The sequence below is a fragment of the Bemisia tabaci genome, chromosome 7 (genome assembly GCF_918797505.1).
Source record: "Bemisia tabaci chromosome 7, PGI_BMITA_v3".
Lineage (NCBI taxonomy): Eukaryota > Metazoa > Arthropoda > Insecta > Hemiptera > Aleyrodidae > Bemisia > Bemisia tabaci.
The window spans coordinates 39,978,763-39,995,764 of record NC_092799.1 but is presented as its reverse complement, the minus strand read 5'-3'; the positions used below and the strand labels follow the sequence as shown (position 1 = coordinate 39,995,764).

General features: G+C 37.1%; 2 protein-coding genes across 5 annotated transcripts; both read left to right on the top strand.

Moving 5' to 3' along the window:
• Window positions 1–4,201: 4,201 nt before the first annotated feature.
• LOC109032998 (juvenile hormone esterase) lies at window positions 4,202–16,735 on the top strand. Of its 4 annotated transcripts, none has more exons than XM_019045389.2 (11): window positions 4,202–4,464; window positions 7,194–7,364; window positions 7,755–7,892; window positions 8,810–8,966; window positions 10,094–10,285; window positions 11,179–11,387; window positions 12,367–12,532; window positions 13,491–13,675; window positions 14,549–14,708; window positions 14,989–15,124; window positions 15,558–16,735. In XM_019045389.2, exons 1-11 carry the CDS (start codon window positions 4,435–4,437, stop codon window positions 15,739–15,741), a joined length of 1,728 nt encoding a protein of 575 aa, XP_018900934.2. In that variant the 5' UTR covers window positions 4,202–4,434; the 3' UTR covers window positions 15,742–16,735. The 4 variants fall into 4 exon arrangements, with proteins under 4 accessions (XP_018900934.2, XP_018900937.2, XP_018900935.2 ...); XM_019045392.2 differs by having other exon boundaries at window positions 4,203–4,573; XM_019045390.2 differs by having other exon boundaries at window positions 4,204–4,577.
• Window positions 4,585–6,640, top strand: Idua (alpha-L-iduronidase). The gene has a single exon (XM_072302490.1). It carries the CDS (start codon window positions 4,745–4,747, stop codon window positions 6,638–6,640), a length of 1,896 nt encoding a protein of 631 aa, XP_072158591.1. The 5' UTR covers window positions 4,585–4,744.
• Window positions 16,736–17,002: the final 267 nt, after the last annotated feature.

Below are 17,002 nucleotides of genomic sequence, written 5' to 3'. Positions count from 1 at the left end.
CCTTTCCTGCACCGAAAACAAAGGATGGTAACTTAACATACTGAATGTAAAAAATTGTGCGGCATCTCGCAAAACGCTGAATTAACCGCCACAGAGCCGTTACTATAGCAATGTCAAGATGTAGAGCTAACATCTGTGGTGGTCAACTCAGCGTTTTGTGAGTTGTGGTGCGCTTTTGTACATCCAGAATGTTAAGTCAACATCCTTTTTTTTTTCGGTGTGCAGTGTAAAAACTTAATTAAGGAGATCAACGCTCAGATTCGCCTATCGCGCATTTGTAAAGGATATCACTATCGAATTTATCGAATTTCGAGCTACGAGAAGCCGACAAAAACGGTCTACCGGCCACGCCGCGCCGCCACACTGGCAAGGCTGCAAAACCGTATCCGTTGCGCAAATATGTTAACGATACAATTTCCCGGTCCGGAGTCTTGAAGACAGCAGTATTTTAGGCTCGGCAAACAGATTTGACGCGAAAAGACAAGCAAACGCATTGGGAGCGCCGCCCTCCCCGGCGGATCAGCTTCTAGCCGTGCAAATATTTGACGACAACCCGCACAACACAACTGCTACTTTGAATAATCACTACGTCTTAAATCTTAATTCGAATATGCCGGCTGTCCGCAATGACGTCTGCGCCGCTCGCTTGCTCTCGCAAGGGCACGCACCTGTTACTTTTAATCTTCGTTTACGTACGTAAATATCATCATATAATCTTTCCCGTGTAAATGCCTACAATTTTGATGTAGGCAACAATCACGGTAGCGGAGCACAAATAGTTGCTCTAATGAAAAGATTCCTTTAAGATTATTGCAAATTAGTCAATCACTTTATTATATCACGTTATTCCTGTTACTTTTAATCTTCGTTTACGTTCGTAAATATCATCATATAATCTTCCCCTTATAAAACGCCTACAATTTCAATGTAGGCAACAAGCACGGTAGCAGAGCACAAATAGTTGCTCTAATGAAAAGACTCCTTTAAGATTGTTGCTAATAAGTAATTAGTTATCATTCACCTACTTATTTCCGTTTTAGCAACCAGTTGAGCAATACGTTTGACATACCAGTCATAATAGTTTAATAAACTCATTGTTGCAATGCTCAATTCGTAGGAACACACACTCGTTCTTGGGCGATAAAATCATAGCCTACAGAATAAAAAATCTGCCATAGGGATTTCTGACAGTTAAAAATGACTGGAAATTTGTAAAATCGAATTTTTTCCCGCAAAATACCTTTACTCGACCTTCCAATAGTTTCATTTCACGACCACACAGGCTCTTCTACTTAATCAAAGTCACTTGCCCTTCTTTCTTCAATGCTCGCGTACATTTTTCGTGGAAGTAAAGCCGAGCCTCTAATTGAGGGATGTAGAATCAAAGGTTTGAAAATAATCCGACGAGTCTCTTTTTTGTCTCTTTGAAGGCAAGAGCAGGGACATAATCCGCATAATCGCGGAAAAAAGCTAGAACTTAGAGGTACGTGGAATAACTATATTAATAGAGTATGAGGGTGGGTCAGTTACCCACCGTCTACGATGCTTGTATTTGCGGAACCTAGGACAAGCTTGCGTAGGCCGACGGATACAAGCGATCGATCAACTTTTTGAGCGCCCGTAAATATATTCAATCAGATCGGGCCCAAATGCACGGTCTCCAATTTACATACATTATGTATGCGCTAAGTGTTTTCGATAACAAGTGGATAAATGAGGCTCCCGCACAAACTCCTTCGTCTGATGCTCCTATGTTTTCCGTTTTACATTCCGCCCGGACGCACAGTGGATTGAGTCGTTTAGAGAGGTCGGACATACAATTTTTGACTAAAATTGCGAATTTTGATGTTTATTTCGTCGCATTTTAAATTTCAAGGGGTGCATTTAGAGGGAAATGTTACGAGGTAACCACTGGAACACTTTTGAAACCTCAAATTTTTGTATAAACGGAGTTATGAGGGTTTAAAGTTTCAAAATTTTGTCCGACCTCTCGTATTGACTCGATCCACTGTGCGTCGCACCATCCGTTAACGGGTAAAATGCGGCGTGCTTATACTTCACATTTTCTCGGAGCCTCTCCTCGGGATTTATTTCTCAAGCTATAACCAATCAAAATTTCCGCGAATATTTTTGAAAATTTAATCTTCGAAGGTGGGTTTGTTCCCATGGAAAATTGAACCCTAAAGTCTGACACTCGGGTCTGTAGGACCTGAATCCTCGTTTTCTAAATCGAGAGGCTATATAATAAGGAAGAAGAAAAGAGGAGAGGAATAGATAAAGAGTAAGTAAAAGACGAGGAAATACAATTTTTCTCCATCATTTTCTTCAGTTTCTTTTTCCTCTCCTTCCTCTCATTCGTCCTATAATTAATTTTATTCTTTCCCTATTTTTCTTTCCCTTTTTGTTCTTCCCATTTTTTCTTCCTCTCATTCTTCCCTTTTTCTATTTCTTATTTTTTTTCTCCGTCCTCCTCTTTTCTTTCTACTTCTTGTTCCTGTTCGACAGCAAGTGTATAGATAAATGGACCGCGCTAAGGATTGTTCATTGAGAATTTCGCACTTAAACGTCAAAATTAGTTTTCCTAAAGAGGGAAAATTTTAATAAGGGATGACTCATCAAAGTAGGTTAAAGGAAACTCTATATCTTATGCTCAGATACCTATCTTTTTTGCGATTTCGGGGGGGGGGGGGGGGGGGGGGGCCGCAACGTTAAAATGCATTTAAATTATGCAAAATTAGTGATTGGTCACTTTATCGGCACAATAGGCAACGCTGAAATTAAGTTGAGGTGTGAGAGGAACAGCCAGGGCTTCAGTTAGGGACGCATGCGACAAATTGAAAACTATTTTTATTATAATGCCTGGATGCGCAACTATTCGGGCTCCATGGATACGCATGTTGCATATGCACGAAAAAGAAGGGGTTTTGATTTCAGACACTAACTGCCTCACCAGTACCGGCGTCGCTCAGTAGAGCGAGTCAACGAAAGAAGTAATACAGAATGTGAACATATTTAAAGCTCATATTGAAATAGGAAAGTTCGTTGCTCATCTTCCAAATTTCTCATGTAATTATGCTTATTTTTTGCTATTTTTTTATTTTTTATTTGCATCTTTTACTTTGACAGATATTTTTTCAGTGGGAAGTGAAAGAAGAGGAAAATTTTTGTGTGGTTCAAGAGCAGAGCTAGGCATTTTTGGTTGGAGAAGGAGGAGGGGCAGAGAGGTTTCAGGACAATTCGTCCACCTACTGATTCATCGGTCACAATTTTTTGTAGTAAATTTGTTGATCCAGATGCAAAACCTTGTCCAATTAGCAGTTGCTCATTATAGTAATTCGTCCAGGGCAATAATGATTATATATTACAATATTGCATATACAATGGCGTTCTTTTATGTGTTACCTGCATTAAAATCGGATGTATACAAATCGATTCCATCATGGAACGTACGTCACAATCAGAGATGTAAAATTTCATAAATTTTTGAAATTTGTGAACCATCGTCCACAAAATGTCATAAAAATTTCAAGAAACAATGTAAATTTGTCTACCAATTTTGGGCACAACTCGTCCATTGGACCAAATTCAACTATGCGGCTAAAAAATTGAGATATTTGTTTGGACCAGCAAATGTAGACGAATTTCATCGGCCAAATTAACTATGGACCAATTTTAACATTGGTCGAAAAAGAGTGAACAAATCGTCTTACAGCCCAACCTGGTTAAAGCCCCCTTACTAATTTCTGACCATAAAAACTTAATATAGCTCATTTAAGTTTTTTTAAGGGCTAAGAAACAAACTTGCGTACTCATTGTCTTTAGCAAAAAATATAATAACACGCCATTTTTTACCTTTAACACTTCTTTAAAATGACTCATCTGAAAATTCTTCGGTTGAAGAGTAAAGTCTCTCACTTCGTATAAATGTTTAAAGAAAATATTACATTACATGTCCAAGTTGCGAGGGGAAAGTTAGGGGGAAGTCGAAAAAGAGACGAGGCCGTTCTCGAATTCGACGCTCCGCTTTTGCAAGAGCGCTTTTTCGAATTTTCCCGGGTAATTTATGGCGCGCTTTTCCTGAGTGCGCTGACCAATGACCGCTCCGGCGCTCGGACTGCTCTTTGCGGAGGATTGCTGAACTTCGAATGCAAATATAGTGACATAACCTAAGCTCGTCCATGCACAACTGAACGATAAACCAGTGTTATCCTGTTATCTGCAAGCGTTTTAATTTTTAAATACGTAATCTTGCTCCGAGGATTAAGTGCCGTGGCGCATCGCCAAATAATCATTTATCCATGGTCACCAGTGCATGCTTCAATTGCCATTTTGCAACACTCAACTCACACTCAGTCAGCTCCTCTTATCTCTCCCGGAGTTACATATCACCAGAGCAAACGCTGAACGACCCATTATCTCAGATAAACAAGCTCCATGATTCTTCGATCCTTCAGCAGCCACTTCGTAACTATCCAAATTTAAGCTTTTTAAAGTAGCTAAAAAACGGACAGTTCTGTCTATCAAAGTAGTGTGTTAGCGTTGATTTTGATCCTTGTTCAAGTAACCATCGAAGGCAGGTAGCTACTTCTTTTGATTTTGCCGCAGGCATTCTTTGGAACATTAGTAAAAATTTGATTGCCATGAAACCGTGGCTTTTCAACATATTTTATCGTTGGTTTCTTTAATGCAATCTCTGAAACAAAGGTAGCTTATTTACATAGCTTCCATCCTGCAACAAACATCAATGTGGATGTTTTTAGGTGCCCTAAAGAGGGATTTTATGGCGATCCCAGCTATTTACTTTACTGCTGCCCTGTTACTTTGCAGTAACTGTTGTTCTTCCCAAAGTTATGATATTCATTTGAATTGCAAACACCATAATACTGAAAAATTAGAGAAGTTTTGGACCAACACAGGATTTAGTCCACCAGGATCGGGTGATACAGCCCGTAGTTTCCTAACATCATCAGATGTAAAAATGAATTTATTTTTGATTGGCAGTGTTCCTTTCAATGGTGTATCTCATATCCGAATCCACTGGCTGCTTGATTTGGTCAAGTTAACTAATCCAAAAGAAAAGCTTGTCTCAAACATGGAATTTGATTTCACTTCACTTGACGAAGTTCTTTCTACTCTGAATGAAGCTAAGCTATCACCTGGTTTTGAAATTATGGGCTTTCCACAACATATCTCCGCAAAATCTTCTGCCAAGTTCTGGAATGGTCTTATTTCTAAAATTTTGGAGAGGTACATTCATAAATTCGGACTGAACAATGTAAGAAGATGGCGAATGGAGACCTGGAATGAGCCTGATCTAAAAATGTATAACATCTTAAATTTTACCTCCATTGATTATCTGGACTATTTCAGAGGAGTCTCCGAAGCAATGAGGCAGTTCAACCTGTCAATCGGTGGTCCTGCAGGTTTATTCAAAAACAAAAGTAACCATAAACTCTGTTGGAATTTCTTAGATCATTGCCACAGAGATGAAAATCTCTGTAGCTTAGCTTTTATCTCATTCCACAAGAAAGGAAATTCTGATGTCAAAGGAATCATTAAAGGCACAAAGATTCTTTTCAAAGAAGTTTCAGCCAATTATTCAGAGCTAAAAAGTATTCCATTTGCAAATTCTGAGTCTGACTTTCTTAGTGGTTGGTGGCGTAATGAGGCTTGGCGTGCAGATGTTCGTTATGCAGCGGCCATTGCAGAATCAATAATCACTCACCCAAAAGTATTCAACAAAGCTGGATTTCAATTATCTTTTCTTAGTCACGACAACGCTTTCCTGAATTTTAGTCCACATTTTTTTACGCAACGCACGCTGCTTGCAAGATTCCAAATGAATTACACCAACAGGCAACATTATAGTCAGTTCTTTCGAAAGCCTGCGTTGAACGTCTTAATACTGCTGGCTCTTCTTGAAGCTGAGAAAATAACCGTTAAACAGCCAGATGACCAAAGATATAAAATCATTGTAACCCGCTCCACAGATTCTAAATTGTTTGCCTCTAGAATATCCGTATTGATTGTTTTGAATGATGCAATGCACATTGGCCCGAAAAGAAACATTCAAATCTCTCTGACTCTCCCTCGTATGAAGGAAGCAAAATATCGCCTCCTCATGCTCGACAATTCGCTTCCGAGCCCCAGTTCCATTTGGAGAAACGCTGGATCTCCTCCTTTTCCAGATGAAACTTTGAGGAATGAAATGAGAAGCAAGCAGGAGCTATATCAAACAAAACCAGTATTTGCTCCAGAAATCACCATGAACATCTCTTTGCATGTTTCTCTGCCTAGTGTCACGTTAATTCACATTTGTTCTTTACCTCTCAATGTCCCTGGTAAAGTAACTAATCTTCGATTTTTTAATATAACATTTAACGAAGTAATGATTTTTTGGAGTGATGAAGAAGTTGCCTCCAGATGTCTAAAAACATTTGAAGTTCATTTCAAGAAGAATGGTTGTTCGGAGTATGCAAACTTCACACAGATCAATGTGGAAGACTCATTATTTTTGTCTTACCAGTTTGCCCCATCGATTTCCAGTTCCTCTTCAGAATCAGTGCGAGGTTGCTACAAAGTGAGAGCCATTGATTATTGGGATAGGCGAGGATTTTTCTCTGACATGAAGGAATACTAAATTATTCGTCTAAGTCTGCAATGTGAACGGGCATCTGAATGGATATTCGTTTTTTGTAAGTCCATGGAAGCTTGAGAACTCCAAGCTTATACACTGAAGCAAAATTTTAAGTGATAACTAGTTAAGTAATGTAGGTCAAGAAAGCTGAAATCAAGATCTTTTATATCTCAAAACTTGGTAAACTTTTCAATCTTCACCAGCGATTTAAATTTTGCTGCTTTCCGGTTTCTTATCAGAATACAGACCAGTACTTTTTGAAGTGATTTCTGATTAAATTATTTTCCGAGGCAAAGGTATTCCTTAAAAAAAGTCAGGAAATATACAACATTTCAAACAGGCATTTATTTTTCTTGTTTCACAATAGAAGCATACTGGCAAATACGAAAGGATTTTTTAATAAGGAGCACATATTTATATTCTAGTGATTGAGTATGAAGAAAATAGCAGTTCTTCCGTGCAGGAAAATATCTACAACATTTCTTAATCATCCATGTTGATGGTGCTCCTCTCAATTTCTTTTTGAGAACTTGACCTTGTATTTATTTTCTTCCAGCTATCCCCCTCAAAGACTTTTCCAAATTTTCGTTTTTTCAAAATGTTGGTTGAAGTCACTGAAGGCAAGCTGAAAGGAGAGAGGCTGAAGAACATTTTAACTTCAGAGGAATACTATAGTTTCAAAGGGATTCCTTTTGCAAAGCCTCCCGTGGGACCTCTGAGATTTAAGGTAAGGTACTACATCACCCTTAAAATCACCATCTCCTGAAGGATTTTTGATAACAGAATTTTAAGAATGAACCAGAAATCTACTTTGCAAAGATATAGTAATATCGTAGCACCACTGCAGTAATATATTCATGAAATACCTAACATTGTTATGGGCGTGAAGGAACATATCTCGATTGCGCTGTTTCAGTATTTCTTACTTACATTTTATTTGTTTATCGGTGAATCATCTCATGCATTTTCCGGAGATTTCTCGTGGTGTTTTTTTACTTTGGCATTTTCAGACTAATTTGTGTGACAGTTCATAGGTCTTAGGTCTTATTTGTATTCACTTTTTGTCAAATTATTCGTCCTAGTTTCAGAGATTTTAACAATGCTATGCAATTTACAGGATCCGGAACCTCCAGAAAAGTACAATGATGTGTGGGATGCAACCCAAGAAAGGTTACCATGCATTCAAAAAAGTTTTGCTTACTCTGGTATTGGCGGTGATGAAGATTGCTTGTATTTAAACGTTTATTCACCAAAGGTAAATACTTTTAGTTTATTTTGATTGTTACTTAAGGGACCCTCAAAGAAATTATAACGGCTCCAATAATTCATTTTTTAAATATAAAGTCCAAGGCTTCATCAACCCTTTGTTTATCAGAATATAAATCATGAAGGATTTTCTCAACTAGGAAAAAATCCTAACATGGTGTCATGGCTGCTGCGTGAACCAGGAATTGCTTTGAAAACGGTATTTCCAAGGTAAATTAAGAAAGCCTTTTACCTGTTTCCAAGGTAAAGCTAGAAACACTATTCAGAGTTTTAAAAAGTTCAAACTGCTTTTTAGACATAACAGAGAAGCTTAAAGTTGAAGCTACAAAAAGAACTGGTCCCATTTGCCCGAAGCCTATGTCATCAAATGAGGTGAAAATCCACAGTTTTAAACACCTTGAACTCAATGCAATATGACCATCGTACAATTCAAATCACAAGCAAACGGTTTCATTTGAAACAAATTACATAAACATTAACTTCAGACAACTTTGATATTGTGAGTAAAGTCAAGATATGTACCTTCTTGTTACAATTGTCACCTGAAAATAAGTAAACAATTCTGGTGAAAGGATTAAGGATACACAGTGATCAATTCATCTGGTGCTGTCTCAAAATCTGTTTACATGATATTTTACTGTTTGAAATGGTGTTGAATTTTCGGCGATCTTGGAAATCTTTTGTTCAACTAAAATATTATTCAATGAAAAACAGAAAGTTGCCGGAATTCTCATCTTTTAAATAGGTATTTTTCGAAAATGTATCAAACAAATTTGTAACTGGCTCAGTGCTGTAAATAAATTGCTGAAATTGAGGAAGCTTCAAAAAAGGAGGTGCTTAGGTACCTTCTCTACATTGTTTGATGACTTTGAAAACCTAAAATATACATACTTAATTTTGTTACAGTTACCTGAAAAGGGAGATGCCTTAAAACCTGTGATGTTCTATTTGTTTGGTGGAGGCTACACAGAAGGACAGAAAGATGCTTTTTTATATGGACCTGATTTTTTAGTCGCAAAAGATGTTGTTCTTGTAATACCCAATTACAGGCTGCATATTTTCGGTAAATTTCTCATCCGTGTCATCTAGAGGCGGCAGCATGAGAGTCGATAATTTTAAATTCAAGAAAATCAAATTCCTTTCTCTTGTAAACTAGAGTTAAGGCTAAAAAATTAGGATAATTACTAAAAATCTAAAAGAAGGTCAAATGTACACACAATTCTTTGGTATTTCCCACTCACTCAAACAAAATTTTGATAGCTTTATAATTTCTTATCTTCTATACATTGAGTCAATGAGCAGAGCTCTTTATAGAAGTTTCCAATATAATTTTCAGTGAATTTATTTATACCAATGTGATGTTATACCATTCAGTATTAACCCTTTCATTACCAGGTAAGATTTTGTGTGCCCACGCCTCACATTAGAAATTGGTTTTTTATGCAAGCAAATCGAAGTATGCTCTGTTGGGAAGTGTCTAAAGTTGTAATTCAGATTCACCTCGATGGATAGAGGTACAAATGTGAATACCTCTAAGTGAAGGTTACTGAGCAACGGCGGAAATGCTGCAGGAAGGGTATGATTCTGTATGATGCTGCGTTTGTGGTGATGAAAGGGTTAATACTGCTACACGTTACGAATCAGCTCTTTGTATTTATTCACGCAATACTATAAATATTGCTTCTTGAAGACACAGACTGTGTAGAAGCATAATGTAGTAGCAGATCTCATTGCTAGATCATTCAGAATTACCTCCACTTTTTCAACGATCCCAACGGCTGCACCTGTTCACAAAAAACTATCGAAAGTGGTAATTATTCTATTTGTTCTATAAAGTTCGAAACCTTGCCTCCAAAAATCATGCTAACATCATCTACCAACATTTTTACTGCAATACCATTGTTTTAAGAAAAAAAGAAGAAAAGTTGAAAAGTTAAAAAAAAAGGAAAGAAGTTGTTGTTGTGAAAAAGAGGGAGGCCACGGCTGAGATGGATCGAGGATGTAGAAAAGAACATTAGAGCAATGAGAGTAAGACGATGGAGAACCAGAATACTTGACAGAGTGCATTGGCGGGGATTTGTTGTGGAGGCCAAGGCTCACATCTGGCTGTAGCACTAGTGAAGAAGAAGAAGAAGAACCAGTCTTTTAAGCATTTTGAAATTTTGATTCTTTTTACCAAACTGTTTTCAGGTTTCCTCAACTTGGGCATCCCTGAATGTTCAGGGAATCAAGGTCTCAAAGACCAACTTGCTGCCCTGAAGTGGACCAAGGCAAATATTAGCAAATTTGGAGGCGATCCGAACAATATAACAATTTTTGGTGAAAGCGCTGGTGCTTGCTCAGTTCAGTTTCTCTTATACTCACCCCTTCTAAAAGGAAAAGGTACGCACACGATCCATAAGAATCCAAGAAGTTAATATTTTGGAAAACTTTAATATATCCCAATTTACTTGGGGCATCAATCTTATTCTCAAAATTTATCCTCATTCTTATTAGAATTCATGAATTTCACCCATTTTAGAAGTAGGTACAAGCGAGGACTGGCAGAAAACCGAACGATCTTTGCCTTGCTGGACAGTTTTATCGCACTGATATCTCCTTTTGAGGAAGACTTGAGTAACTCCTAACAATAAATTATTTTTGGTCAGCGTCCATCCCAAAATGTAAATAATTTTTTTTTTTTTTTTTTTTTTTATTCGCACAAAATATTTAACATTGTACAAGATTACATTTAGACATATTAAATGTCTTTGAAATGCTTAATCTTAACTTAGCTTATCTTAAACTAGCTATTGATTAAGGTTAAACTTAAAGTGTACTGCCTAAAACTATATTTTGAAATAAAAATGTCTTTTCATTTTAACTGGATTACGACGGGCTGACCCGTCCAAAAACCAAGTGTCTCCTGACAAGTCCTTAGAGCAATAGGAGGCGCTCAAAGATTTTAATTATTATGGAACTAATTTTGAAAAACCATGGATTCCAAGCTCATGTGTTTTCCTGCGTTTTAATCTCCTCACGCCATCATCCTTGAACAGCAGTGCAAGCGCTTCTGGATTCGGATGGTTGTGTAAACGATTTTCGTAGGAGATATACATTTTTGTAATGTAATCCTCTACAGAGTCAATGTCGAGATCTGCTCTTATATCCGCATTTCTCACGTACCATTGTGCTTTAGTGATATTTCTGAGGATTTTCATTTGGATTATCTGTAAATACTTATAAACTTTTCTGGCCAGTGTTTTCAAGCTAACAACAGTTATTCTTATTTTCAGGACTATTTCATAAAGCTATCGCTCAGAGTGGGAGCATTATGTTGCATAACAGAAGCTTCGGCACTGTTGACTCATCTACAAAGCGAGCTACTCGAGTAGCGAAGAAGCTTGGCTTTGAATCAGAAGATCCCCGTGAGCTGCATAAGTTCCTCATGAGTGCACCTGCCCGTGACTTAACACTTAATACAATAGGGATCCTCACTCAAAAAGTAAGTTGAATATCACAAGTCCCAGGCTCTCGAGGGCAATGGAGCTCCTGCATGCATCAGGGGCGTCAGGGATTTGTGATTTTAGTACTTTTTCACCGGCAAAAGTTTGCAAGACGCATAATGATGCCAATGATGCCCTAATTTTTTCTCTTAGAAACTCCCTAGCTTAAAAAAATCTCTCACTAGTGAGGCAGTTGTGAAGGGATCGCCCTTGTTACCGTGAGAGTCCACCTCTATATCCAGTCAAACTCTTTATCCACTGATAGGGAGCAAATACATTATCAGTGTTGCATTATGTTTAGGAAATGCAAGGTTTGAACCATGGCTGCCCTGCTTCTACTCCCTATTCGTTTGAGTTTGAACCTCTAGGAGTCTGGCTGGATATAGATGTGGACTCTCACTGTGGCGTAGGCAATCTGCTCTCCAGTAGCCCATCAAAGAGCAAAACGAAATTGAAGACGGTCACTTATGAGCCTCTCTCCTCTTCTAAAAAGTGAGTTTTCATGAGTGTTCATATGCCACTCATGTTAGCTTTCAATCATTATGCCTCATCATTGTAATGTACATCCAATTGTTGACATAAAAATATGATACTTTGTCAAATCATGAAATTATTTCTCGGGCAAATGTATTTTGAAACTGGCTTCAGGTGAATTGGATGAATGTCTTTCCCTGATGGCTACTGATGTTGTCTATGATGTATACAGTCATGAGAACTCTACATCTTGTTGGCCATGTAGGTTGATTATTGAAATCGATAGACCAAGGAAATACAGAGAGAATCAAACAATGGGTGGTTATCACAGACCAGGGAGGAAATTGATGGACCAACTACAGTGTCATTCATGGTTTGCCGTTAGTCAGTCTATTATTTGAGTCCTTTGTCCATTGCAACCACCTGTTTCCACCAATAGGATTGCAGAAGCAGCTGTCTAAAAATCCATATTCTCCAAAATTCTATGGACTTTACTTCTTTCAGGAAAGAGAAGACGGAGACTTGTTTCCTTTTACTCCTACCGTTGATGTCGTTGGCGAGGCAAATGAACGCATGATCACAGCAAGAGGCTCTGAAATCACGCAGCAGGACCCTCAAGTACCAGTCATGGTTGGTCTTTGTGATCAAGAAGCCATTATTTCATTAAAACGTAAGAATTGAACGTAATACAATAACGGTCCAACAAAGACTGACTTGGAGCCAGCCAGTTTGACAATAAGTGATGATATCTACATCTCTGGAGCAAATGATAAGGCATCTAGCTGTGAGTTAACGTACCGAGATTCTCAATATTATCAGATGGATTGAGACAAGCCTTTATGGAGCAAGATTTTTGCATCGGAATTTACATGAGGTTGGAATCATATGACCAGTTACATGTAATAAAACTGTAGGTTAGTTGCAGGAGCACAATTGCAGAAACTTTCACAGGTCTTATTAAAGCTCTCAGCCACTCCATTATAAACATTTGCAGCTAACTCTCAGCTAAGCGCCTCATGATGTAAAAATTTTAGATTGCAGCCAATTTTTTTTGATGCCATTTATTTTTTTAAATTTGTAAGCTAGGTAATTTTACATTTTTACGAGTTAGCAGTCTTTCTATTCATATTTTCTGCTTGCAGGACTAATTGTGCACAAGGAGAATAGTCTAGGGCTAAGGAATGGGAGAGGGAGTTGGGGTCGCATATCATAAAATGAATCATGCTGCGCAGTTTAAGCGCAGCCAAGCATTTATACAAGGTTGTGAAAAGGCATAGGGACAGCTTGGCCTTACGAAGGGTGGAGGGGAAGTCAGAATTAGAACAATGGGAATGAAGTGTATAGACCTAGATGTGCTGAGACAGAGAGAGAAGTGGAGTCCTGCTTCCTTTGATATCTCTCTTATCAGAATATACTAGGAAAGCTTCTAACATACCAAAATTGGTACCAAAATCCAGTTGCTTTTATTCAAATGTGATGTGGCAAAGTGATTCGGTTATCGAATCTGTTGCATGGTTTTGCTACGCTCTTATTCATAAGCTCACCTCAAATTAGGAAGCTCAATTTGCATATTTCAAGTTCTCTTCAATTTTCTCAGTGTATGTGATGTTTTTTGTCTCTAATTTCAGAGCTTATTACTGAAAAAGCACCAGGAGAGCAGTTCATAAGCAGGGCAGAATCTGTTATCATTCCAATCTTATTCAAAGGAATACCGTTAGATGAAGAGACTAAGAAAGACATAGTGAACAAATTTCACCAGTTTTATTTCGAAGGGAAATCAACATATGAAGATATTATTATTGCTTCCATAGATGTGAGTATGTCAAAGTAGTCCTCCTCAAGTCCACAGGTTTGTTTTGTGATTGTAACGCTGCAGTACATCCCACCATTAGATTTCCCAGTCTCAGAATAAAGTCCGTTAAGGGATCATAATTTTCTTGGGAAAGTTAAGTGCCATGATTGGAGCACTAAAATTCCTGAAAATGTATTTGATTGCTCCTCAATTGTAAGAAGATTGCCTCTTAGCATGCTGTTCAGTTAAATTTTTCATAGAAAGAAAATTTCTCCTGAACAGCTCTGAGCAGTCCCATTTCTCCAGAAAAGGAAGTTTCCCATTTTTACTCGCAATCCTCAATTCCATTGAATGAAAGGGGTTACATACTTTTCAGGAAAGTTGGGGAAGACAGTACTCTTGGAGCGTCAAGAAAATGATCTTTGCATATCAATTCAAGGATGTTAGCAACTACCTAACTGATAAAATTAAGTTTTTGAAGACAAATTAAAAGAAGATTTAAAGAAGGCCATTTTAGGAAGTTATTGAGGTTTCATGCACTACTGATTTGCAATATTCAGAAATTAACCAAGCATGCGCAAGCAGAACAGGCGTCAGTCTAATACTACATCTCAACCGTTGAATTGTTTCGTGTTCTACATGCAAAAATATTTTTAAGTGTTTTTTCTTCAGATGCTTCAAATGTTGCTTTTCGACAGCAACTAAAAGGCATTACCCAATGTTGCCATTAGCCAGAGTTGAAATTAACTGATAACAGCCATTAGCTGCAAGATATATTTCTTAAAATTTTGAAATGAAATAGAATCAAGGCAGTTATTGCCTAATGAATTGCGATTGCCTTAATATATTAGGTTGCAACTTAAACCATGCCAATAATTCATGTGATTTTTCCAGCTCTACAGTGACATCATGTATAACAAAGGTCTCTATGATTATATCTTCGCAAACTTGAAATACTCCTCTCAACCAACGTATTCTTATCTTTTCACCTACCGCGGAACTATTGGTTTTTTGGAGCATATGTTCAATTATCAGCGGCCCTCTTTCCTCAAAGGTATCATGTTTTTTTTTGCAAATTCTAGAAAGGATCTCCTTGATCGCCACAAGTCTCTTTGCCTGTAGTCTACGTAGCTCTTCTAGCTATATCATCTCTTCTTGTTGTTAGAGCTCTTTTTCAGTAGTTCAAACTTAATCACTCTATCTTGTTTTTTCCTCTCTATTTTCAAGTATAATGTTCTTAATTCACTAGAATTAAAATAATCTAAAACATGTTCTCCTTGTTAATTTTTCTTTGGAATATTTTGTGTTTGATTTCCTCTTTTTTCAAACTTCAGGAGCTGGTCACACTGATGAACTGGGTTACCTTTTATATCAGGTTCTCAAAAAAGACAAAAACCCCCTCGAATCTGAGACAGACCGGAAAGTCATCAGTCACATGTCAACCATTTGGTCAAATTTTGCAAAATTTAGGTAATGATAAGTTTCTCTCTAGCTCTCTAAGCCATAGTCACACCAGCAATATTCTTGTCAGTATCTTAAGTATTTTCCACTCTTTCTGATTAAGCTTGACTTTTTCAATTACGTTTCTATTACAGAGAAGTGAATCTAGCCCCATGCGCATCTATACTGTTGAAATTAGAGACAATCAATGATAGGCATTAAACAAGAGCAATCAAAGAAGTTAGTTTTTAAAAAGAGAGATGGCGTGTTTTGGAACTGTGCAATATAATTCAGACTGTGCCGTCTATACCGGATTCAACAAAAAAGACCCATTGAATCTTGAATCAAACAGAACTTAGAGTTTTTTAACTAAAGATTTTATTTGCCGCCTATTTCTCCAAAAAAATTCAACCGGTCTGTAGGTATGCATATTCATTTCCTTTTGTTTATTTTTGTCCGCCAGTGATCCTGGTAAAAATTTGCCCATTGATTTCAAGCCAGTAACAACAAGCAACAAATCCTACCTTGATATTAATGAGGAGCTTACCATAAAACCAGGGATAATTTTTGAGGAACGGATGAAGTTCATCAACGAAGTATATTCATCGGTCACCGCTAAACCTGCCTGTTGCATCCAAAAGAAGTAATTTGCTTAGCTCAAGTATCTAATGAAAGCTATCTAAATTTTTTTTGTAAGTGATAAGATTTTATATTATTATAAGTTCTGTTATCCATTTTTAAAAATTTAAGATTTTATCCGTTTTTGTTAAATTTTATTGAATGCTGCTTTGTGAAACAATTTTATTATTAGTTAGGCATGAAGTATGTCTTAATGTGCCATTCAGTGTGCTCAATGAAAATGAGTTCTGAGAAGCTTTGGATTTTATTGAACTGGTCGTAAATTCTCTCATGCCATCAATGCGAAGTCAAGAAAAATATTTTGAATGTAAAAATTGTTGCTAAATTTCATCTGAAAGATTAAATCGTATGAAAGAATTAAACCTTTAACCTCTCCCTCGATACAAACTTAATTCGAATTTAAGCATTTCTTCAAAACTTGGCTAAACTTATCTAACAGTTCTGTTAACGCTTACTACAAAATGAAGCATAAAAGCTGTCAGAGTTTTAAAAGCTGGCGAAACTGTTACCATGCGTATCAGTTTCATGGGCCAAACAACTGGATAAACAACTTCTAGGGCAAGAATTCTTTCACGCTGAGTCTACCAGTTCTGATGAAGCTGTTCTCATTTTTCACCACAAATAACTTTTGATTTCATCATTCTTTATCACGCAAAAAACGTGGGAAAGAAATGTTAGAGCATTGAAATGCACTTATGTTGATTTTGTGTTTTGAGGCCGGATCATCGTTCTTTTGAATCGAAGTATTTTCAGCTTACACAAACTTTTGGACAGATTATCATATCAGGAAAACCAAAACTAATGTGTACTGGAGAATTCATATCCTTTTAGTTGTTCTGACTGTGCTACCCATCAGCTTCAGATTTGTACATCGCAAGAGCCAAGAATATGTGTACTGATCGCTGTTGTAATTAAAGTCATAATTTACATATGTTTAATTTAATATGTATGTTAAATATTTTTTTTTTCAATTTTGTACAATATATTATAACATCAACCAGATTATTTTTTCAAGCTCGAGTCACATAATCCTCATATTGATGGTTAAAAAGTGAAACCACGCAACCTTGCAAACTTCCTGTCATGTTTTATTTTTTCTTTGAAAAACTAGTTGAAGTCAAGTCTCGAAAACTTTCTTGATTTTTCCTCTTCGTTTAGGCTCCTGTAAAATAGGAGCAGAAATTTTAAAACATCGTAATGGATGTACAAGGTTTTGCAATTTGTCCATCAATGTATTTGTGTTACATCATTCATTGCAACTCACTTTAT

Excerpts from the sequence above, each read along its gene's own strand:
- Idua (XM_072302490.1), top strand. The coding sequence starts at position 4,745 with ATGTGGATGTTTTTAGGTGCCCTAAAGAGGGATTTTATGGCGATCCCA.
- LOC109032998 (XM_019045389.2), top strand. The coding sequence starts at position 4,435 with ATGATTCTTCGATCCTTCAGCAGCCACTTC. Across the intron at positions 7,893-8,809 it reads TAAACGTTTATTCACCAAAG|TTACCTGAAAAGGGAGATGC; the intron begins GTAAATACTTTT and ends ATTTTGTTACAG. Across the intron at positions 14,709-14,988 it reads GCGGCCCTCTTTCCTCAAAG|GAGCTGGTCACACTGATGAA; the intron begins GTATCATGTTTT and ends TTCAAACTTCAG.